Source organism: Cryptotermes secundus, unplaced genomic scaffold, assembly GCF_002891405.2.
Source record: "Cryptotermes secundus unplaced genomic scaffold, Csec_1.0 scaffold585, whole genome shotgun sequence".
NCBI lineage: Eukaryota > Metazoa > Arthropoda > Insecta > Blattodea > Kalotermitidae > Cryptotermes > Cryptotermes secundus.
Window position 1 is genome coordinate 374,121 of NW_019738966.1, and position 26,023 is coordinate 400,143.

At 41.8% G+C, this 26,023-nt stretch overlaps 1 protein-coding gene across 2 annotated transcripts in view; it reads left to right on the plus strand.

Annotated features, from left to right (window-relative positions):
- The window catches only part of LOC111871504 (diacylglycerol kinase 1), a 317,380-nt gene that overhangs the window by 139,432 nt on the left and 151,925 nt on the right, over positions 1-26,023 (plus strand). For both annotated transcript variants that reach the window (XM_023864665.2, XM_033754283.1), the window contains exon 3: positions 17,574-17,650. In XM_023864665.2, the coding sequence (XP_023720433.1) occupies positions 17,574-17,650 (77 nt within the window). The remainder of the gene's footprint in view (positions 1-17,573; positions 17,651-26,023) is intronic.

Genomic DNA, 26,023 nt, shown 5'->3' on the forward strand with positions numbered 1-26,023 from the left:
GCAAAGATTTTTCGTAAAGGGCCAAATATAAAATACATTACACTCTGAGGGCCAAGAGGCAAACTCGAGGATCTTTAAAGGTCGGTACAGTTAAAATAACAGGTTAAAAAACAAGTTTTCACAAATTTACTGGTGAAAATGTAACATAATAAAAATACAAAAGGAACTACAATTATTGTTTGAAACACAGCTTTAGGCTACTAATGGGATGAATGAAATTGTTTTTCTTTTTTGAGATAACATTTCTTCAAATGGGGTGTCAAAGTTAGTACTCCCTATCATCATAATTGATTGCAAATGTTAGTCTGTTAATGCTGACCTGTATTGAGATTTTACATTATTCATGTTTGAAAATGTCTCTTCACACAGGTAGGTACTACCGAATACAGAGATCAAACCTCGAGCATATGATCTTAATTCACCATATTCATCACTTGGAAGGCCCTTATAGAATTCTGTTAGATTGTTCTCTTGGAATTTGCATTTTAGCATGTTATCACACTGCAGAATAATCACTTCCAATTGAAGTTTAGGTGGAAGGTCCTCAATTGTACAGTTAAATGGATTTTAAAATCTGGAAATGTCTTCTGCACTTGCATTAAGATCCGAAAAACATTGCTGGAACTGTTTTTTGAGCTCAGAAAATATATCACCTGCAAATTCGTGCGGGAATGGGGAATCCACTTCTTCTTTTAATGTTTGACAGCATGGGAAATGCACGAAACAGCTTGATATGATTTGTGACTCAATCAAAGCCAGTTGTCGTCGAAATGATTTTACCGCAGTATAAGTTTCACATATTAGCACTGTTTTGCCTCGTAGCTTCAAGTTGAATCCATTAAGAAATCCCATGATGTCAGCAGCAAAAGCTAATTTCCAAAGCCATTCAGTGTTCGATAATAGTGGTTGAGGGCGTTTTTTCTCATTGAGAAAAAATTTCAATCTCTGCTCTGAGTTCAAAAAATCTTAATAAAACTTTACCACTGCTGAGACATCGAACTGCTGTGTGGTAGGGTAAGTCAGGATATTCGTCTTCCACTTCTGACATAAAATCACGGAACTGACGATGGTTCAGCCCACGAGAACGAATGAAGTTCACCGTTGACACGACTGGTTCTAAAACACACGACAGATTAAGATATTTGCTACAAAGTACATGCTGCTGAATGATACAATGAATAACCATAGGCCTTGTACACCTTGCATTTTCACAAGCTGTGTAAATGCTTCCAACTAAACCTTTACCTGTTCCAGACATATTTTTACCACCATCAGTTGTCACACATTTTAGCTGATTCCACTTCAGATTGTACTTCGTTAACATTTCCTCAACTTCCTTGAAAATGTCTTCGCCTGTAGTTGTTCCACGCAGACTATTCATAGAAGCTAATTCTTCAGTCACTTCAAAGTCAGCATTGACTCCTCGAATAAACAGCAGCAATTGAGCAGTATCTGTAATGTCTGTCGACTCATCAAGAGCTAAGGAAAACCACTCGAAATCATTTGCCTTGTTAATTAATTGGTTAGTGATGTCGCTACCAATGTCCTCAACTCTTCGGGCAACTGTTCTCGCGGAAAGGCTGATATTATTAAATAAATCCATTTTCTCCGGACACATTTCTTCAACTGCTACAATCAAACATGATTTAATTAACTCACCATCAGTAAAGGGTTTTCTTTCCTTGGCTAACAAATGAGCTACTCGTAGACTTACTTTACTTGCAGCCTTATTTTCATTTTTCATTTTCGTGAAGAAACTGCGTTGTAATGAAATACTCCGTTTCAAAGTTTCTAATTTTTGTGATCATTCCTTCCCTGTGAGTTGGGAATACTGTGCCGAATGCTTAGTCTGGTAATGCCGACGTATATTGTACCCTTTTAGTACAGCTATAGTATCACTGCACAATAAACACAATGCTTTGCCATCTAATTCAGTAACAAAATAATTCTCACTCCACTCTGCCTTAAAAGCACGACATTCCAAGTCCACTTTTGTCTTCTTTTGTGGTTTCGACAGCGACATGATGGATATCCACTGGTATTAAAACGACACAGAACAGCGATACACATGGAATTCGTAACACGGCGTGTCATCACAGCTGGGGCGACGAAGGAACGTGCGAATGGGAAGCTATAGGAGCGCCACACACGGCAATTCTCGCAACTCCTCAACTCAAGGTCGGCCGTTGGAGTGTGTAATCATCCATAGACAATACGTTCGAAAAAACGTAGGTTTCTTCCTATAAATAAAACTTCATAGACGCAGAAATATTAAACTCATAATAATGATCTTGTTTCATGAAATATTATCCCACTTTGACATTTTTAAGAGTTTGGAAATATAAAATCTATTCTTAGCGCCCGGGCCGCAGAAAAAGCGGCGGCGGGCCGCAGTTGCCCCGCGGGCCGTATTTTGCCGATCTCTGCCTTGTACTGCGCGGCCACTGTGATCACGTGATCAGCAACTCTTTCGCATAGAGAGGTTACTATTGTCTGTCTACATAGGCCTAAATATTCCAAAAGGAAGCGTTCTGCACACGTAACGGCTATATCGATAAAACGGCATTAACACGAGAAAACAAGAAGAAAATATTGTCACGATTTAGGGCTCTTGCATGACTTACAAGACCGGTTTTGGATTGGATGGTTGGATTTATTGTCACTTTAAGCACACAACTTGGGACTACATGCAATACAATGCTACTGCTATTCTACGTACTTTGTAGTTCACCGTTATACGCATTAGGGATCTCAGTCTTCACTGGTCGTATCCTGGCAACAGATTTATAACCGTCTCACTGTCACTTCAAATCACACATCAAGTCTTCTTATCACAACCCAATTCATTTCTTGCCATTATTCTGAAGCTGCCAATTCCGAAGGCTCGACCCAATTCAATTTCTCTGCTCCCAAGCTCATATCCCGGTAGGCTGGCGTCTCGAAACTCGACTGACTCTTCTTAATTGAACTCTTCTTTTTAACCACTTTGCACGGATCACGCAGAAAACACAGTCTTTTGTTGGGAAGGCGTGTTTCCGGCGCCCTTGCATAGCAACGGAAGTTAAGGGATTGTTCCTTTGCGTATTCGTCGCAGCGAGAACGTGTTTAGAGGGTGTAGCCTAGCAATGAACCTCTATTGTGACTTCACTATTCCGGCTTACAGGCGTCATGTCACAACACGAAGACTGGTATACAACGTGATTTTCAGTTTACTGAAGCATTTAAAAGTATTCAGAAAAACGTTAATTTTAATCTAGATAACATTGATCGAACTGGGGACATGCGGTAGCGTAGTTGGTTGAGGCACTGTGCCACAAGCCGGAAGTTCGCGGGTTCAATGCTCGATGAGGTAACTGAATTTCTCAATTTATCTAATACTTCCAGCGGCAATATGGCCTTAGGGTCGACTCAGCCTCTAACAGACATGAGTACCAGGAATGTTCTTGGGCGAAAAGAGAGGATGGAGCGTAAGGTTGATTACCTCAGCGCCATCTGTGAGCCGAATTTATAGAAAATGTAGGAACCTCGACGTCACACAACCATATGGGCCTCCACGGCCTGTTACAAGGATATCTTTTTCTTTTACTGGTCGAATTAAATCTTAAATCGTCCAAGTATAATGTTAATTTATGCTGCGGAAAATAGCATGTCAGATACAATTTGATAACGCATCTCAATACCAGATGTCATCACAGTCTGGATAAAACAAAATGGCTGCTAGATTTCATAGACCCTCGCGGAAAATAACAGAGCCGCCCTCTCGTAATTGACAATAAAAAAATCTGGTCTTGGGGTCCCAGAATGGGCTTGACACCAAGACTGAACGTCAGTCCTAATGCAACTCTGAATCCGACTTGATTCTGATTTGACAGACTGTACCATACTGGGGCACGAATGGAGTCTTGAAGCCCACTTACCCCTCTTAATTTTGGTGCAGGAAATACGCCTTCTACCGAAACACTGAATTTATTTGTCAGTGAGAATATAAGCAAATAGTTTAACGAGACATGTAGAAAATTCTAATACTGATCGCCTCTCTGGTTTAGTGGTCAGAGTTCCTGGCTACAGATCCAGAGGTTCCGGGTTCGATTCCTGGCGCTACCAGATTTTCTGGGAAGTAGTGAGTCTGGAACGGGGTCCACTCAGCCTTGTGAGGATAATTGAGAAGCTATGTCAAGGAAATAGCGCCTCCGGTCTAGAGAACCGAGATTAACGGCCTTGGGGATTCGTTGTCCTGATCACGCGACACCTTCTATCCGCTAAAGTTGGCACTAACTTCGCCGACAAGCAACGGTGGCTCGGTCGGTATAGTTCTCTTGCTGACTAAAACTATGGAGTTTGTCTTTTGTTTTGTTTGTCAGTTTGTGCAGTAGGCCAGGATGCCAGGTTGTGTCAAATGTGTTCTCGATATCGAAGAATACCGCAGCAGTCGACATGAGCCATCGGCCTCATACATTGAAGTGTAGTGCTCGAAAGCCAAAATGACTACCATTTATTGCGCGTCTTTCCTCAGTGTTTCTTTGGATTTTTCTTAAAATCATCTCTCAAAAAGATAAAGATTCAGGAAAGGAAAACGCAGGTTATCTCTCTCTCTAATGACTTTGAAACCCTGAGCACAATCCACAAGCAAATGGAATGAACGTCCCCTTTGCAAATAACGTAAAGTATCTTGGTGTCACATTCGATAGGAGCTCGGCATTGAGACTCAATACGGAAATATCCACAGCCAAGGCCCATGCCACATACATAACAATATACTGCCTATTCAAAAGCGAGCGTTTCACAATTAATATTAACCATTCTCTTTATAAAGCACTAAAAAGGATAAAGCTATTCCTGTAACAGGCCGTGAAGGCCTACAGTGCTGTGAGATGTTGAGGTTCCCACATTTTCTCTAGACAATCGCCTCACAGATGGCGGTGAGATTGTCAACCTTACGCACTGACCGACCTTCACCTCCCAGGAAGATTCCCGGTACTCATTTCTGTTAGAGGATAAGTCGATCCCAGGGCCATAGCACGGATGGAAGTATTAGGCAAATGCAAAAAAAAAAAAATAAAAAATCCAACTCATCGGGACTCGAGCCCGCGACCTTCCGGCTTGCAGCACAATGCCTCAACCAACTGCGCTACTGTGTGCACCTTATAAGCCCTAATTAGATCAATAATGACTTATGCCTGTCCCACCTGGGAGCATGCGGCAGGCGCTCACCTCTTGAAACTACAGCGCCTGCAGAACAGGGAACTCCGCGCTATTGCCAGTCTTGACAGGCACACACCGGTCCGCGAAATGCACATAACTCTTAAAATTCTTTACGTGTAAGATGACATAACGAAATTATGCAGGAAGGAGGCAAACGTCATCCAAAGTGACCTAAATCCAAAAATATGCGCAATTTGTCAAGAAGTTGCCATGCATAAAGTGCTCAAACTTCGTAGTGGTCAGACCTAGGGCCGTCTAAGTGACTATCTGCCATTTCGGGGTGGTAAAATAAGTCAAGGCCGGTAGGCCGGTCACGGTAGCCGAGCGGTCTAAGGCATGTACTGTCTTCGCTCGCTCGGAAACCGTGATCGTGGGTTCGAATCCCACTCAGGGCATGGATGTTCAGTTTGTGTGTGTGCGTTTCTCTGTGCTTGTATACAGATAGAGGCCTTGCGACGATCTGATCACCCGCCCAAGGAGTCCTACCGAATGTGTAAGATCTAGAAAAACCGAAGTGAACGGAGAAGTTCATGGAGGTAGGCCTAGGCCCACTGGGGCTGTAGTGCCAAGGGAAAAGAAGAGTCAAGACATAACCTGCTGCAGAATCGTGCGTTCACAGATGCCCTATGTATATCTTGCATAAGAATTGTTCGTTGTGTAAAGTAACAAAGCCTGTATGGTATCCGCAAAGTACAGATGCCCTCAGCTGAACGCTGTGTGATTGAGGGTACAGTCATGCGAATCTACGGTGCAACAAATGTAGCTCCTTAGTCAGAAAGACAACCCCTCCTCTCCTAGGAGAGTAGACCCCATTTCCAAACACATAAACGGTATTGGAATGACCATATAATAGGTCATGGGTCCCGACGGCGTTCGAAATTAAGAATGACTGTGCTGGCGAGGGCCAGTAGCAATTTAATGGACTTGACTGGTCAAGTCAGTTTAGACAGTTAGTTGTGAGATGATAGATAGTCGGTAAAGACGTAAGTACGAGAGCAGGAGAAGCTCCATCTTTGGAAACAGTAACCGAGCAACGACTACTGAAGACTATAAAAAACTGAGTTTCAGAGTATGTTACAGTAATTGTTAAGTGTGTAGATTAGTGATAGCATTATGGTTATCTGCACTTACGAGTTATGAATGTTGAATAAATGCAATTATCGACCCAAACCACGTGTCTAGTCACTACCACGGCACAATATAAAGTTCTGTACATGAAGACGGGCGGAGCGCTGCCTTACATAAATCTAGCCTCATCATTCAGTTCTGACTTACACAGATATTTTCGTTCTCTATGGCTCGCCCAGTGACAGAACTCTGATTTCGATAATTGTATTGATGACTGGAGGCGATGAGGAATGCAAACAGACCCGCGATTCGAGCTCGTTAAGCACCGAATTTTCGTGGAGTGTTCTTACCGCCCCGCTGTGGAATCCTCACTCTGCGCTGCAGTAATTTAGCTTCACCGCACTTGGCCGCGTTATTAAAATTCCAGGGGCTGTAAACCAGCACACAGTAGGCACTACGACAATACGTAATGCATTATAAATGCCGTATGAGCCCAAATAAAAGGCAACCTTCCTCCCGTTTTTCCAATGAGAAAATCAAGAAAAATAAACAAAGTTCTTTGACAAAATTTAATATGTCATTAATTCTGAGGGTTATAAGAAAAATATATACGTGTAAAAGCTGTGCTACTAAGAAGCAATACATTCGTAATTTAATACCTTGAATATAGTTTTACGCATCTTCATAAATATCATTAGAATTAGCAACTAGCACTCATAATACTCATTCTTTCATACTGTGACATGACGGCTGAAAGCCGGAATGGTGGTGCCGGAGCAGACGTGCATTACTGAGCAACGGCTCGGAAATCATGTTTCCGCTACAACGAAAAACAATGAACGAGTCATTGCCAGAGAGCAAGTTGCTAAACACGAGATATTTCGTAGCAACGGATAACACAGAATAACAGAGGACAATTAACTGTTCAACATGGTTGTTTATATTCGGGCCGTGTGGCAGTTATAAAAGAGAGTTCATTCATGAATTCAATGCACCCCCTTTTGTAGGCGGGGTCTAATACTTCCACCGTGATCCTGCGAGTCGTAGGAGGTGACGAAAAAGGAAGTCCCAAATCTCAGACAGTAAAATATGGTCGCGAGTCCCAAGGGACTCTGACCCGAGAATACCTGCCCTGGCGAGGGCCAGCAGCAATTGTAAACAACAGCCCCGTCCTCTAATCAGAGAGAGTGCCCCATATCAACAAACACGTAACTGTCTGACAGTAACAAATATCTAGTCGTAAACCCCAGATGGATGCTTTATTCCAAGATGGAATGGCCGAATTACCGTCGGTCGTACCATAAGACTCGACTCGACATCCAATGTAGTCAGAGTTTCTTCATAGAGATTCGTCAGACAGACGCCGTTCAGACGGACTTCAATGTGTGAGCTCACAATTAACTGTAACTGTACAAAAGTATAAATAAATCCAATCGTCGAATCCGGAACCCATTTTTATTAGTCACGCCAACTCCTAACACGTGACAATATTTATTTTTAAGGACTCGAAAATATGACGACTCCTCTTGTCTAAGAATTAACATTTGGGTTGATTAGATTTAGAAGAAAGAATGCAAGGCTACGAAAACATAATCGCATCTGAAGAATGGACTCTTCACCACTGATCCAAAAAGAATAAAAATTACCAACCTGATGGAAGAAGAAATATTAGACGAAGGAGAAGATGATGGACGGAGGGTCTTTGAGACGGAGCGGGCTAACAAAGGTCTACTCTGAAGCAGATGATGATGAACCAATATGAAACTTATCTCCCATACTACCTGAACGAATATACAAATATAACCTGAGCAGGAGCTGATCCCCTGACAGTTGTTTACCTTCTCTTCCATCAACCCTGCCCTTAAAGCAGGATCTTTAGGGTGACAAATCACTTAATGCAACGTCCTCTACAGGCCTGCTGTTGCTCTAAAACATAAGGACTACTTCAAGTTATATAACAGATTGTGAAACTGCGAACAATTGAATTCACATTCGAAAAAAAAAATTCTTCATAGGCTTAACATTTTGCAAAGAGCAGTGGACCATATTTTCACAACCTTCAGAGCATATGTAAATTCTCTAGCAAAACTTAAATGTGTACAGTTTCTAAGCGCGTTCGCCAAAATTGCGATTAGCTTCATAGCTGCTGCCTGACTACCACTCCGTCTAACCGCACGAGAAAACTCGGCTCCCACCGGGCGGATTTCCGTGACTGTGAGAGGGTTTTACAGAAATCTGACGACTTGATTCTATTTTGGTTGAAATTTAATAAGAATACTGAATGATTTACATGAGAAACCAAAGCTTCCCTGGCAGCATCTTGCTCTGTCTCCTACTGCGACGACGAGGGTAGAATGGAATTCCCGTAGCATCGAAGCCACGAGCATCCCACTCACCCAGAGCAGTTCAGGATCTGAACAAAAGAGGAGACCATAATCTCACAATTTAAACCTATGCCGCAACATATTGTACTGTAGAGACCCGTTGCTAAGCGGTGACCATGTAAACAGCAGTCGTTTCTAGGTAATACCAGCAACACACACGCACGCAACAATAGAACAACGGGGTTATACAATCCATTTCTAAGCAACGGCTCGGTAAATAGGTTCTCGCAGAAACGAACATTCGCGCAAGAATAGAAAAACGGTGTTTTCTGTTAGGTTTGCCCTAGATCTATATAGCGAGGACCCCAGGCCGGCTGAGCGCAGTTCAATTGAGTGAAGTGAAGTGGGTGGTGAGTGAGTTGAGTTGTGAGTTGAGCTCTGCAAAGGAGGCTGAGAAGGGATCACGCAACAGTTAACTTGACAGTTAAAGCAAAGTGTTCAGTAGAGGGATATTCGCCGGAAAGTAACAACGTGAGCGCGGGAAGCATAAGAATCTCGACTGTTAGAAGCCGTTCCTAGGAAACGGTTGTTGAAGACATAGCATGTTGGAAAAGTGCTTAGCGGGTACTGTGGTGATCTGTGAATTGTGGAGTTTAGCAGTTCTGAGTGGTGTGTATTAATGGTAAATAAATCCATTCTCCAATCCAAACCCCGTCTATAGTCATCCTTAAAAACGTGAGAATATTGTAGCCATCATCACCTTATCGTGGTCTACCCGGTCATCAAAGTAGTGGCTTTGACATTAACATTATATCGAGTTTTACTTCCGTCAATATTTAAATTACAAGAATAAAATAATATATCATTTGGTATGCATAACATACACAAAATGAAGTGAGAATAAAGTTGGTAAAACACATATTGAATATCTGAACGCCCCTCTAATATACTGCACGTACATTTCATACCTTTTTCTATATTCATGAAAACTCGATACTTACCAGTCAGATCAAAGATGGATGAACTCGCCAGTGCTGCCATCTGGTGCAGGAAGTGCTGTATGACGTTTATGACAGGAACAATAAATAGCCAGTGTCCTGCAAACAGAGTAACACATGGTGAACATTAGATCTCCTGACTGATGGATGGATCCCTTAATTATTTGAGACAACAAACAATACAGGCCGTGCAAACAGATGAGATACATCCGTCAATTAACAGGCGAGCCTACGGATTTGTTTAAAGAAACATTATGCCAAGTTTATAATCTCGCGTGAGTGAGTCATTCTACACAGCGTTACATTCATAACAACTGTAAATTCTAGTCAATTCAATACAGTTTTCCGCGCGTCCTGTTATCCTCCTTCAAACTGTTGTGATAAGAATGCTCATTTCTCCGAAGTAGATCAAATCTATGACATTTGACGAACTTCTCAACGACTGTTTGTGCATCGGTTTGCCTACTAGTAATTCAAATATGGACATTAACACTATTGTTATTGACCTTAATTAACATAATATGACAATCTGACCATGTGCAGACAAGCTAAACAAGACGAGGCGTACTCTGTAACAGGCATATTCAATAGCGTCCCATTTCTTCAAAGTTTCTCTGCGCCCGAAATGGAAGTTATCTGAACTGCGGGTTTGAGGAGAAGGTTTGATATTGTATTACCACACGTATTTTCTGTATATATATATACACACTACCACAGTCAATAAGTTCGTAGAATGGCCGCAAAGTGTCGTACGGGAATTTACTGTCAATATATTTCAGCAATGTTTTCGGCAGCTACAACAACGTTGGCAGACTTGTATAGCGGCCAACGGCATCTATTTTGAGGGCCGATGTGGATCTGTGTAAGTGTATGTGAATATCTTGTAATATGATGCGATAAAACCACGTTCCACGAATTTAATGNTCAACAACTCCGGACAGCGTGGCTAGCAACAAGGGTGCCTATTACGTGGCCGTATTGTCCGATCGAGGCTACATAGGGAGCAGCGAAGGCTATTCACAGTCAGTTGTACTGTAACAGTCGCCGAGTCCAGTTGTACTGAGTCAGTCAGTGAGTCCTGGAGCTACCGCTGAGTTAGCCAGCAACTAGTCAGTTGTATTCTGGCATCTGGAGTGTACTAATTGTGATACTGCAGATAGCAGTAATCGTAAATCTGTAATTTGGGTGATTGTAAGCGCGAGTGTGAAATAAAATTCGCTATATAAAATACGGCGTGAAGTTATTTGTCGTGATATACGCCCGATACCCGACAATATATACGTATGTTTGTAGGCCTATATATGCAATTTGTGTGTTCATGTACGTAGGCCTATGCATGTATACGTGTATTTATATACGCATAAATATATGTTTGTAGGCCTATGTATGCAATGTGCGTGTTCATGTACGCAGGCCTATGCATGCATACGTGTATTTCTGTTAAAATGAATGTATGTTTGTAGACCTATGTATGCAATGCGTGTTCATGTACGTATGCCTATGCATGCATATGTGTATTTATGTAAGTAGGCATTTGTATGTATGCTGACCTGTGTATGCATGTATGTGTATCTATATTTGCACGTGATTTATGTATATATGCATCCTTGTATGCATGTACGTATCTATGTGTTATATATAAAGTATATATGGAAGCTTACATATTCCGTGGTTTGCCCAAACCCACTCGGTGAACTACGAGAACGACAGGTTCAGAAGATGAAACAAATTCACTTTCCCTGATGTGTGATCTGTGCAAAACACTCACATCCCTCTCTGGATCTTAATTTTGCAGACAGATTTTCGATCTCACACTGAATGGTACATCTGTTTCTAATATCCCAGTATTTTGTTTCGCTGCTATGAAGGGAGGAACTATACATAAATTTTACGGACTGCATACCGCTCGATCCACTAGTAAGAATAGCTCAGAGAGAGAACACTGGATAAAGATCCGTTTTTATGAGAGAAAATTTATAATGACCCAAGAAAATAACAAAAGAGTAATCTTTTTCTTTAACATTGCAGGTTGTTTTAATTATTTTGTTACTGTACTTGTTACCAGCTACAGCACTGACTAACGGTAAAGTTTTTATGAGAAATTCAGAATGGAGACTCTTTATTAGTGTAAAAGGGTTCAGAGTCAGTCAGTGGTAAAACGTTTCATTACAACATCCCCTTGTATTTCAACCGCTCTTCTATAAAGGAGGTTTATGAAAGAATCCACCGACGTGGAAATATCCAACCTTCCCTCTCAATATGCGACAGAAAATTATCATTTCGTGCGTAAATAATTTCCCTTCCATTTTCTTCCCCTTCTCGATTTTCCTGTGCTAGTAGCAGGGTGCTCAACTTCTGTAATATAAGCGACAACTTCAATTGTTTTCACTATAAAAAGAAAATGAAAGAAGCTTACAGACATGAAGACATTTGTATAGCAATTCAATCATGTCTTTATCCACAGCCAGTTTTACAACTGTACATCATACAATCTCGAAACGAAATAAAGTCGGCTATAAATGTTGTAATGATATTTCTAGCATTAGGTGCGAATGTAAAAATTGAATTCATGAATTCATTATGAGCAAGTTAAATTGAGAAACGCCTGGCCTTCTTTCACTTAGTTCACTCGAGAGAGTGTCCAAATTTACAGGCAGAAACCGGTCCGCAAAAACAGTCCCTGTATTTCTGTCTACTGTCTTTCAGTTCAAAGAACGGTGATAACCATGTTCACATTTAAAATTGGGAATAAATTCCATCAAATTAAAATTGGCCAAGGATGGCCATCATCTGAAGGCAACCAACAGTTCAGAGGAAGTGCTTCACGTGTATTATGCGCATGCGTTGTCTTGTAAGGGTTAAAAGAATGGTATTCCGATGATGGTCATCACTGGTAGGAACATATAAAGGCTTTATATTGTAACGGATTTGGTCAACGCCGTTGCCACGCAACAGCCTTGTAAACATGGTCCAACACGCAACAATAGAGAAGGCTGTGTCCGCGGTGACGTCATGCAACGGTGGGTGCATTCCAGAGGAGGTCATTGAATTTTTGAATTCACTTAAACCTTCCAGCCGCACCATGGCCTTGGAGTCGACTGAGCCTCTGACAGAAATGAGTACCAGGAATCTTCCTGAGAGTAAAGGGCGGTCGATGAGTAAGGCTGACAACCTCACCGCCATCGATGAGATAACTGTCTAGACAGCGTGGGAGCCTCGACGTCTCAAAACTTTATGGGCCTCCATGGCCTGTTACAGGGATAGCTTTACCTTTATTTAAGCACAAATATTCTACTCCTCTCCAACACTTTTAATATATGAAGAGTTCTGTTATCATCTTCAGTGTCATTCAATGTATTTTGTTAGTTTACCGACGTTTCGGGGAATTTACTGCCTTCATTTTCATAGCGCATGCGTAGTCCAATAAAGCAGGGTAATTTGTTTCCTAATGATTCAAGAGTATTATCTACCGGAATACAACGCCGTGAAAGTCAACTGACCACCTGAATTCACTCTGGCATCTTATTCTTCGACCCTCAAGATGAAGTTGATATGTTCTTCTGAAACGTCAGTTAATCTTCAAAGGACTAGACGCCGCTATATCCCAGAGGACACTACACTTCATAACCATCGCTGTGAGATCCTCAAATTCTTACTGTTTGGTTTACTCTTCTATTAAGAATATGGAGGCAGTACGGTCCTCCGAAACGTCGGTAAACTTCTACCCTACTACATGACATCATATACCTGAGACAGTAATGTGTCCTACATACCGACGTGACATCAGAAATTTCACACTCTCTCAGTATATATATATACACACACACACACATACACACATTTATATATTGCTTGACGTTTATACAGGTACATATAAATATATACGTACATATATTCATTCAAAGCGTCAATGTATAGTAAATATATAAAAGCGTAGCGAACAAAAGGGCCCATCAGGTTTGACAGTATGTCTTCTGCCGCTGCAGGTTTCAGTTGAAGCTGTGTTTACATCAAGAAGAGCTGACTGCAAGGCGCAGGTGTAAGATGTCACGAGAGGCAGATGTCCTGATAATTAAATATTTGTAGTCAGCAGTAAAGTCTTCCGGACAGAAGCATGTCACTCCTCAAGTATAATTTTAATTTGATTCCACATTCTGACTTGTGAGCTCATACAATCGAATGAAAACTCCATGCAGCTCCTTAAAAAGCTTAAAAGACGTGCATCTAATAAAAAAATATTGTCCGATTTTATGGAATCTGAAAGTTCATTAACGTCTTAACAAAAGTCTTAACAACTGGCCTTCCTGTTGTTAGTCACTTGACTTCAGTCTATACCCTTCTTACCTAGTCTGTCTAAGATCTATGTTTAATCCCGACTAATATTCTGTATACACACCGTCCCTTGTTCTTCATGTCCGTCCATCTCCGTGATCTGACGACCCTAATAATAATGGCTGCCGGCCACAGTGGCTGAGCGGTCTGAGGCACGAAATGTCCTTGCCCGCTTGAACGCTTCGATCGTGGGTTCGAATCTCACTCAAAACATAGATGTTTGTCTACATTTATTCTGTGTTTGTGTTGTTCTATGTAGGTAGCGGCCTTTCGTCGGGCTGATCCCCCGTCCAAGGAATCCTACCAACTGTCTAAGATTAAGAAACTGAAGTGAAACGAAGCGTTTCACGGATGCCCTATGCTCCAAGTGGTAGTAACGGCAAGACAGACAGACAGACAAACAGATAGATAGGTAAATAGACAGATAGATAAATAGGCGGACGGGCGGACGCATAGACGGATAGAGAGGTAGATAATCTTAATAGATTAATAGATAACAGATTAATCCTGTTGTGTGTCATAAATAAGATATACAAAAGTATATAAGGGATGTAGTCTACACAACAATATTCTGTATTTAAAAAACAAAGAAGACACTGCTGTATCAACATTTGCTTTTACTATATGTTTACAGACGCAGCATGTTTCGACCCTTATACCGGGTCATCATCAAGCGTAAAATGCTGCAGTATGAGCTGATGAATTGCAATTAATTATCATCTAATTTCTTCAAATAAGGATCATTATTGTGTCTTGAAATTATTGAAATGTATAAAGACATGTATCAACTTTTGGTCAAAATTTTTAAAACTGAAAATCCTTAGATAGTAAGAATTAAAAAGTAAAGATACAGAGATTAAAATTAAAACTAAAGATTGAAACATGAAAGTTTAAATCCTGTTTTTGCGGTAAGACTCTGCGACCTCTACATGTTGGCCTGGTTTTTATGCCGGTAGAAGCGACTATAACGTGGGGCGCCCGCGTATCGGAACCTTCTTCATGTAGTCATGACCGGTCATGATCTTGGTAACGTCTTACGGAGCTATGCTCAGTATTCCGTATGTGATGTATAGTGTGTACGGGCTGCTCCCTGAGCTGGTGCTGTCGCTATGTTGTAGCGGTTCGTTCTAGACTGTCTAGTAACTCTTCTTGTAGACCGCGACATAGCTCAAGCTCGCTGGCTTACAGAAAATATGAAGTCATGGATTCTCAGTCAAGTTTCATTATTTTTAAACAATAACAGTAGGTATATCAGATCACGTTGCTGTCTGTCTGTGTGCATCCACACATCTATCAACTTTTGAATGTCTGAAACAATCTTTACTAAACTTGGTATGTATACAATGGCACCTGAGCCAAATTAGTCTGTATCTGCATCCCCCTTATCGCTGTTAGGCAATCGCTCAGTAAATACGTTCCCGCGGCAACGAATATATGCAACAATAGAAGAATTGTTGTACACTTCGTTTTCTATGTCGTCCGTGTCGCATAAAATGAGAGTAGGTGATTAGTTCTCCCCAGAGCTTAATCTTCAGATTCAAAATTTATGTAAAATGGAGTTCACCTTATCCAAAAAAAAAATAAATTTTCCTTAACAAAATAACATATGACTGTCTTCGAACTCTTCTGTAAGTCAGCACCTGTCATCTGGCCCTCATTTTTTATGTGAGTGGCTGGGGTCACTTCTACAATGCTTCTGAAACGTGTCACACACTGTGTGTCGCCCCTTCGGTTCCAGAAACTCATCGAAGTCCGGTGGATTCATGTCACCACTGTATTGTGATGGGTGTTGGGGGAGGGTTATGCTTTCCCCTTCAGGTCAACTGCAGAGCCTGCCATGTGTGATCACGCGCTGGCATCCCAGATCGGAAAGCTGGCCTCAATCTTGATAGATTCTTTTTGTGCGAATTTTCGGGCAAAAACGGAAGCTGCTGAAAAGTTGGTTTTTACATACCACGCGACCGGTGATATTTTCCAGAAGGCTGTTGATGAACATTAAACGTGTCATTCGATGCTGCTGACAATTTCCTACTTCTTGAAAGAACCGCAATGTTGACGCGACTGGTATGAAAGCTTGACGCCCAACGGATAATATGTTCCGGCCCACTGAACAATCTTCATGAAATTCTTGAATTCTTTGTGGTTATAGAAAAGGTTCTTGCCAATCCTAATGTACAAGAGCTGATCACTACTTCGTACACGACTCGATACATTCTCATCCTCCATTTTGGGACCTATGTACGCATCAGAAATACGTATAATAAAACAGAAATAACAGAACCAATACTGTCTGGAAGTCTGGCTCTCGCCTGAAGCCAGAAGCAGAAACATTTCATCACCCAACAACCGGCGCATGAAGACGAAAAAAACATTTGGTTCAGAAATGAGTAGTGGCATTAGTGCCTCAAATTCAGCTTCTCTCTAGTTCATCCTATATATAACCTGTCGTTCCTAAATGTCTCAGTCTTTCCATACTGTCATGGGGTTTGTTAACTTTAACCTACTACTGCTATGTCCTTCATTCTACTGTAGCTGCATGAACTTACGGGTAAAGATATCCCTGTAACAGGCCGTTGTAAACCTTACGCGTCGGCTGCCTTTACCTTCATGAAGATTCCTGGTACTCATTTCTGTTAGAGGCTGAGTCGACCCCAGGGCCATAGTGCGGCTAGAAGGATTAGGTAAATTGAAAAAATCTACCTCATCGGGACTGGAACCAGCGACCTTCCGGCTTGTAACATAGTGCCTCAACCAACTATGCTACCGCGTGCACCTACATGAAAATATACTTAAGTTTTCTCTGCAATACCGGCTAGGCCAATCTTTTTTATCAGCGTCTTACAGAATTACTGTTCTCATATTTGAGCAATTATGAGAAAAACACAAAAATAACTGGATTAAACATATGAGGACACTTTTTCTACTTATGTGTTAAAACCAAGTTCATACCTCAAGGGAAGAGCAACTAGCTACTAGCTGGGCGGCCGAGGGATTGGATTTCGATTTCCGGTGGTGTCAAGAATTTTCACTTCTCCGTGTTGTCTGGGGCCCACTCAGCCTCCTATCCAATGGGTACTGGTGGCCCTTTTCCCGGGGCTAAAGCGACTGGGTCGTGAAGCTGATCACTCACCTCCAACTAATGCTAAGGTCAAGGAAACATGGGTCTATACATCCACTCCCCCATACACCTTCATGGCGTAGAGATTTCTTAGCTAAGTACGGGAACAACTTTACTTTTACCTCACGGGAAACGCATTACGACTCCAGTGAAAGGCTCAACCGGTTAACGAGGTTCAGAAAAATAAATGTTGTTTGTAATGAGAACTACACGGCTATTTCAGTCCTTTCTACCTTTGCTGTGTGTGCTTCAGCGTTGTCTTCCCTTGTACTCACAGAATGACGCTTATTTCATAACCATTACAAGCAGTAACAAGGTCCAACGGAAAACCAATTTTTATAGATGAAATCTGAGATTTTCAAGGCGGCGAAAAGTAAGAATGTGAACTTCTGAGTTATGACACCGTGTAGTTTTGTACATAGTTAACAACATTTGGAAGAAATATGTTAATATTCTCTTGAAAGTAGAAGTCTTTTTTATAATTGTACGCACACGAGAAAAATATTATAGTACTGATTGTTGTTTTTTCAGACTCAACCAAAAAACTGAGGGATGTCCTGGAGGAATTCAGCGGGACAGGACCTCTGTCAAAGTACAGTCCTGACGGGGTAAGTCCTCAAAGCTTACTTCTTTATTTTAATGCTATGGATTAGTAGACAAGCATTCATGGACCTTTCTTGTGTGCTGATAGTTCCTCAGCTGGTCAAGAAATTCGTTGCTTAAATGGAACCAGAAGGTTAATTACAGTTTTAACAAAACATAGCCATTGGATCAAATCTTGAGCCATTTCAAATTCATTCCGCACGATCACCCACTCTTGCTATAGGACCATTTCTCTGGCATCTGGATTTCAGGCGGCAGTCTGGGGGCGATTGTCATTGCATCTAAAACAGGCCATGGTCGCTCAAATCCGATTCAAAACTCGAACAAGACAAGAGCGAGAAGATAGCAGAAACGTGACGTCATCAGAGTTGGCGTCAATAATTGCATTAGCCGGGGTCAGTGAGGCGTTCTTGCAGGGGTATATAGATTACAGTAATGATGACCTCTCAAAGCATATTTCACTTCTACACAACATTCACTAAGGAACTGCATCAACTGTTGAAATGATGTAACATCGAATGGAAAAATGATTATGAATGATGAACTTGAGGCATATCTAAGTAATAGATCGTGTTCTATTTTAATCGTTAACCTTCTAAGAGCTAATCAGTTTCTATTTCCGAGGAACTGTGTCTTCTCGCATATAACGCCGTGTAGTCCGCTGAAAGTGAATCGACATTTCGGAGGAACATTCCCTTCCATTTCCATGGTTGAAGAGTAAGACAAGAGAATATTTGGACCGAAGAGGGATGAAGTGACAGGAGGCTGGAGAGAACTGCACAATGAGGAGCTTCATAACTTGTACTCTTCTCCAAGTATAATTAGAATGATCAAGTCAAGGAGGATGAGGTGGGCAGGGAATGTAGCACGAATGGGGGAAACGAGAAATACATATAGGACATTGGTGGGAAAGCTGGAAGGAAAGAGACCACTGGGAAGACCAAGGCGTAGGTGGGTCGACAATATTAAAACGGATCTTAGAGAGATAGGATGGTATGGGATGGTATGGGTTGGATTGATCTGGCTCAGGATAGGGACCAGTGGAGAGCTCTTGTGAACAAAGTAATGAACCTTCGGGTTCCATAAAGTGCTGGGAATTTCTTGAGTAGTTGCAGAATTGGCGGCTCTTCAAGAAGCACTCAGCTCCATGAGTGAGTAAGAGTAAGACAAGAGATCAACATGAAGAAGGAAGCAAGCAGAGAGATATGTCCCTCCGAAACTTAATACCTTTACCGGACTGCATGGTATTACATCCCAGTATACAGACTCCTTCACACTCACCACTGTGATAGCCTCAAATCCAAAATATCTAAATCCATTCTCGTAGAGATATCAGCTTCGTAATGACATAAATTATGTCCAATGAGGTTTCATCTTATTTACATTATATGGCAATATTTTACGAAAGAAAATTTCTGCACTTAAAAAAATATAAAATTCCCGACATTTAAAGCTCGAAAGGTAAGGCAGGCCGCTAAATAAATATGGATACAGCTTGAGGCTGGGCCACAGTGTGACGTGGTAGTATCCGCGAGAAAAGAATTGCTTCCAAAAGTCTAAAAGGAACATCATACCTTGAAGAACAAAATTTTGTTGCCTTAATCTTTTCCGTGAGTCAGTAAAACTCCTTCAGTGAGAACAGTCACTCAGCATGCGGAATTTTAAACGAGAAAGTATCCCTCGAATAGAATACACCTGCAAACAGGTTCTGTAACATGAACAGCAATTTCTATTACACTGTCTTTTATGGAAATTCTGTACACATAAATAGTACGCCTGGCTGCACTGAAAACAATGCTCGTTTCCACAATTCAATTTATCAATCCATCCACACCTGACACATTTCGCCCTATTCACGACTAATAATGATGGACGCGGTTTCCATGGAAACTTTAATGAAAGGTGATAATACTGTTCTACTTCTTAACCCTCTAAAGCCCAGCAGTTCTATATCCTACGTACCCTCGACATCCTCTGCATCTTCCGCTTCCTGCATGTCCTTTACATCCTCTGCATCCTTCACATTCTCTGTATCATTTGAATCCTCTACATCCTCTAGATACTCTGTATCCTTTGCATCCTCCGCATCCTGTACATTCTCTGCATCTTCCACATCCTCTACATCCTCTGAATCCTTTCTTTGCTCTACATCCTCTGTGTCCTTCGCATCCTCTTCATCTTCCGCTTACTGTACACTTTTAGCATCCTTTACATCCTCCGCATCCTCTACATCTTGTATATTCTCTACATCTTCCACATCCTCTACATCCTCTAAATCCTTCACATACTCTACCTCCTCTACATCTTGTACGTTCTCTGTATCTTCCACGTCTTCTACATCCTCTGTATCCTTCGCATTCTCTGCATCTTCCATATCCTCTACATCCTCTGAATCATTCACATCTTTTTGCAGCCTTGTCATCCTGTACGTCCTCTGCATCCTCTGGACCTGCGCACAGCGATTGTTTCCTCAAGAAAGTAGTAACCGGCTGATGTTTGTAGCAAAGATGTAAAGTGTTCCCAGTGAGGTACAAAACGACTTCTCATAAATTATTTCGAAGAAATTCAGTATTTAGAGGGTCAATCCTATGGAGCACGCTAGAAACATCAGCGTTTATCTTCCACCACGTGCTGTGGCAGAGAGCATGCCAGTAACATTCCTGCAATACTAGACACACCACTGCATATCCCCTGCTACCCAAGCATTTTTGGACCGCAGATTTCAAAACTGTGTTCCATAATGAGAACGCATTTATTTCAAAAGCATATCCACAATATTCATCCTTTCATCAACGGGCTCCTTGTTAGAGTGCTTAGTATTTCGGTCTAGTGTTCAGGAGACAGGATTCAAATCGGGTCCTGGAGATGTTTATGCTGACAGAGGGATTTTGTGCTCTTCTTCGGCCCTGTCAGACAAATGCCTGGATCCTGTCTTGCCATAGGCCATGACCGCTTTTTTCCACGTGCTCCTCAGATCACAATCCTGTAATCACCTTCAAGTCGACGCCAGATACAGTAAGATGTTGAAGAGGCATCTTTAATTAAACCAACGCAATTACGTCTTTTATACACCGTCTCTGTGGTGTAGTGGTCAGAGTTTCTGGCTACAGATCCAAAGGTCCCGGGTTATATTCCCGTCGTTACCAGATTTTCTGAGAAGTAGTGGGTCTGGAACGGGGTCCACTCAGCCTCGTGACGATAAATGAGGAGCTATTTCAAGGAAATAGCGGCTCCGGTCTAGAAATCCGAGCTTAACGGCCGTGGGGATCAGCTGCTCTGACGACGCGACATCCTCCATCCGCTAAAGTTGGCACTAACTTCGCCGACAAGCGGCGATCGGTACAGTTCGCTTGTGAACTACAGGTCACGGAGTTTGTTTTTGTTGTTTTGTTATTACCATTTTCATAACAGGCACAATAATAAAAACTGTATAACTTATTTTTACAACACTAACAGTAAATTCGGGTTGTGTTATTAGGTATTACAAAGCAAATGCATTTATTAAAATTAACGCAATTTCCAAATGTCTTACTGTTTGCGATTCGGCGTCTTTTAAAATAACTGTTCTTTCAGATATTCTTTTTAAGTTTCAATGCACATATGTTTCCCGATAATACAGTCGGACATGACTTTAGTCTGGACAACGGGAATTAGTAAGATCTCTGGGTAGGCGGGAGAATAGCCGCTGCAATGACTGCCACTGAAAGAAGGCAAAAGGGTGCACATTTGATTCATTTTACCAACAATGAGTAATGTTAATTCGCCCATAATGGGCTGTCGTAAATAGGGCAATAAACTTTGAGCTTCATAAACTGCAGAGAATATCTTGAACTGGCGATTATTAAATTCTTGGGCAGTACTCTGCCATATCGACAGAGCTATAATAAAGACAACAAACACTTAATTCTGTTGGATATAAAAGTATAAGATAAAGTTGCCCGGTAGCGTAGTTGGTTGAGGCACTATGCTACAAACCGGAAGGCCGCAGAATCGAATCCCGATGACGTGATTTTTTCAATTTACTTAAATCCATACACCCGCACTATGGCCTTGGTGTCGACTGAGCCTCTAAAATAAATGAGTATCAGGATTATTCCTGGGGGTAAAGGGCGGTCGGCGCGTAAGGCTGACAACCTGACCGCCATCTGCGAGCTGATTTCCAGAGAAAATGTGGGAGCCTCAACATCTCACTACCCTATGGGCCTTCGCGGCCTGTTACAGGGATAATTTTATTTTTTTACTTTTACGGTGCTTAAATAATTAAGCCCCATGCCACAAAGACTTATGAGAGAGCAGAGGTATACATCCACCATTCTTGACCTAGGCACAAGCTGGAGATGTGTGGTCAGAGTCAAGCTCCAACCGCTTTATATCCGGGGATAGAGGCACCGGAACGCAGCATAGAGAAGCCTGGGTGGGTGCAGAAGCGGCGTGGACGCTATTGAGTACAGAAGTATTTTTACCCCTGCCGGGAAACGATTTCCACACATCCAAAGCCAATCGATGTAGCGAGTGGGCTGTCACGGCTCCTAACTCCATTAAATATAACAGTTTAGAAAGGAACATTTCGGTGTTAAGGAAGTTTTATTAGGGAGAGCAGTTCCTGGAATGTAGCTAACGAAACCCAATCCTTGTTTCGGAAATTAAATATGCGGACGGACATGACCTCCAAATCTTAGTCCAATCGGTACACACAAAACTGATTTGATGCGTGATGTATCTCTGAAACGAAACACCAGTGGCGCTTCGTGCGATCGATAGTTACGTCACTGATGTTATGTGCGAGGAAGACGACATGAGAGCGTCCATTTTGTTGTTTTTAGTACGAGGATTAAATGTATTATGTTCCCACAGCGGCTGCTAAATTTATTCTGGCATAAGATGTGAACTGGGAGGTGGCACTCCAACTCCTGCGTTACGGCACATCAAACGTGACATGCGGGATACAATTAATGGTTCAACACGGATTCGTAACCATAACGTGGATAACATAGCAACCCATCCCCGGCCATTATGAGTTTCACTGACGGCCGTTAAGTCGAGCTCTACAGGCTTTTACGGCCGCATAACGTAGAAGAGCGTGAAGCTTCATCACTATACACTAGTCTGGTAGCTCCATTTACAAGAGGCTTATGGGGAAACACACATAGCGCCCCGTTTGTTTAAGCAAATAAATCACTATGTAACCTGTATGCAATAGTAAGCCGATCACAGTGGCTGCGAGGTCTAAGGCAGGAATTGTCTTCCCTCGCTCGGACGCTGGGATCTTGCGTTCGAATCCCACTCAAGGCATGGTTGTTCGTCTACGTTTATTCTGTTTGTGAAAGGTAGCGGCCTTGCAATGGACTGATCCCCCATCCGAGGAGTCCTACCGATTGTCGAAGACTAAGAAACTGAAGTGAATCGAGCATTTCAGGAATGCCCTATGCTAAAATTGGGAGCGACAGACAGACAGACAGACGAATAGATAGATAGGTAGTAAAGTGTAGAGATCAGCGATGGCGCTGTAATTACTTGTAGTCCCGAGTTACCTCAGTATCCAATCCATACGCCGTCTATAGTCATATACCCCTAAATCATGATAATATTACCTTCCCATAACCTCAATTTTCCAAGTGGATGTGGTCAAACACGATTTGCAACCAAAATTATGTATGAATTCCTTGCTCCCTATCCCAGCCATAAGCCTACCTCCAGTCCATTGTAGCCCTGTACATTTCACTAGCCGACGAGGGACAGTCAGTAAAAATGGATAGAAAGCGTAAAACATGTGACATTCAAACTTGGAAAAAATATTTATTTCTCGATATATTCACCATCATCATTGATACACTTGCCCCAACGATTTAGCAGTGAGCCGAAACCGGCAGCTTAGAAGTTTTTGACTGTTGTCTCAGCAGCTCCGCTTCAACTTCTTTGTCTCTGAAATTTCTCGACCCCGTTGTGAACAGCGTCACCCAATAAATATCTCCCGCCGTAAACTGGAAACCTATAAAAATAACGCACACTCCTCAAGCACTCCCCCTGAAACCAACCTCTCAACATGATACGTAGGCTTTCATGAAGCTGAACTGCGCTGCTACCTAGTGATGCACATGTAAAATCTAATACATCCATTACAGCTGTTTTACTTCAATTTGTGACCTATTTAATGACTATTCCTCGTATAATTATATATAACTATACGTATAATATCTTATAATTACATTATTATTATTATTATTACTATTATTATTGGAGGGGGTGGGTTGCCCCATGCACCGCGACTGATAGTCTATTGTACGTCCCCCTTTGATGTTCTACCAGTCGCCATACCCTGCCGGTACTGGTGCTCGCTATCAGCCCCGTTCAGCCAGCGAGGCTGGCAGTGGTACCCGATAACTTCCCCATCTACCGGAGGCATTGGAAACTACTTGGGCGGGAAACTTTGCCTAATTTTGCTCAGAGGTCTCCTAGAGACATGAGGATCTTTTACGTGCCGTAAATCTACGACACGGGACTCACGGCTTAAAGTCCCTCCCGGTGGACTTGTTCGCTGAATTTTTCTGTCCACGACCTCCGCCGGGTTTGAACCCGCGTACCTTGAGTCATGAGGTGGGAACGTTACCCCTAGACTACGGAGGCCGCTTTATAATTACATACTATAAAGGTCTAAATGGCCGGTCACTGTAGCCGAGCGGTCTAAGGTATGTATTGTCTTCGCTTGCTTGGAAATCGGGATCGTGGGTTCGAATCCTACTCAGGGCATGGATGTTTGTGTGCGTTTTTCTGTGTTTGTCTACATGTAGAGGCCTTGCGACGAGCTGATCACCCGCCCAAGGAGTCCTACCGAATGTGTAAGATCTAGAAAAACCGAAGTGAACGGAGTTCATGGAGGTAGGCCTGGGCCCACTGGGGCTGTAGTGCCAAGGAAGAAAAGGTCTAAATGTGACATGATGGGTTATATTCTCTTACGTTGGCCATAATCAGTTCGTAAGAATAGAGGTGAGTAGAGAACCCGTTCTTCCATCGTTTACGTAAAATTTGAGAGATCGATCTTCCATCGTCTGCGCCCGATTTGATATATCATTCTTCCATTGCCTACATGAGGTTAGATAAACTGCTTCATCGTGTAGGCCTGACGGGATAAATTCCTCTTCCCTGAGCCACACCAGTTACAATAAATCATTCTTCCACTGTCTGTCAGGTTATATTGAAAGACAGTAACTTGCTCCTTTCAAGAACCCGTTTCTGTAAATCAATATTATGCCATACCTTCCTCGCAATAAAGGAACTAGCCAATAAAGCAATCAATATTTAACATTTTGATGCGCAAAACTTTCGTAAACAATCTCATTTGCGCATGATTCTTTCCTCCCATAATATGACGTCAGATTAAGAACAACATTGAAAGTAAAACAAAAGAACTGCTGTACTCGTAAGTTCAGACATAAAAATGTATAAACAAACAGCTGAGGGCGAATAAAAATTATCTTTTTATAGCACTGATTATGGGGTCTTGTTTTGCTAACGTCCTTGACTGAATCTTCCTGAATCCGCGTCAGAAAATAGCTTCAGGATTTTTTATTTTTTATTAACATCGTCGACTAATAAAAACAGCATTCACAACTCCTGCAAACCGTTGCAGGACGTCATCTATGGCTTGTCAGTTTTCTCCGATAACATCAATTGATGACGTCATAATAAACGAAAGAAGAGCCCTCTTTCTTGTAAGGGAAGTACCAATAGGCGAAACAGTTCTCCAACCAAAAGAAAAAAGCGCAGTACAATTGCGTGTTCGTTTCTGAGCAACGTACAAATGCGCTGGATAAAAATGATACATATTTCAATAAGACTTTGCCCCCTGTCACGACAGCATGGCGAGTTCACAAGTTGTACATAGAACAGACAGCTAGCAGACAGGGAGTGTGGCTCAAAATTCGTGACATAAGCCGTCCCGGAAAATGACAAGGCGTGCCCCTCCAGTTTGAGCTCCTAAAAGCAGAAAAGTATTCGAGCATGTCACAAAATTTCAGAGAAGATGTAAGACTTCTACCTTTGGCAAGAATGCAATAAATGTATTAGAATCTGATTTAAAAAGATAGGAGGTAAAAATGGGATCATAAAAAATACGTTCGTATCATGAAGAACGCTACTTACTCGTAATGTACATTGAAACCTCGCTTAACGAGCATAATTTGTTCCAGAATCTTACTCGTAATGCGAAACACTCGTTAAGCGAAACAATTTTTCCCATATAAATTAATGTAAAATACGATAATGCGTTCCATGCCGAAAAAAATACTCAAAAAATTTATGTATAACGTTTATTCAGAGAAAATTATATATACATTGTTAAGGAGCGTGAATCGTCTTCAATTTTCTTCTATGCGGAATGA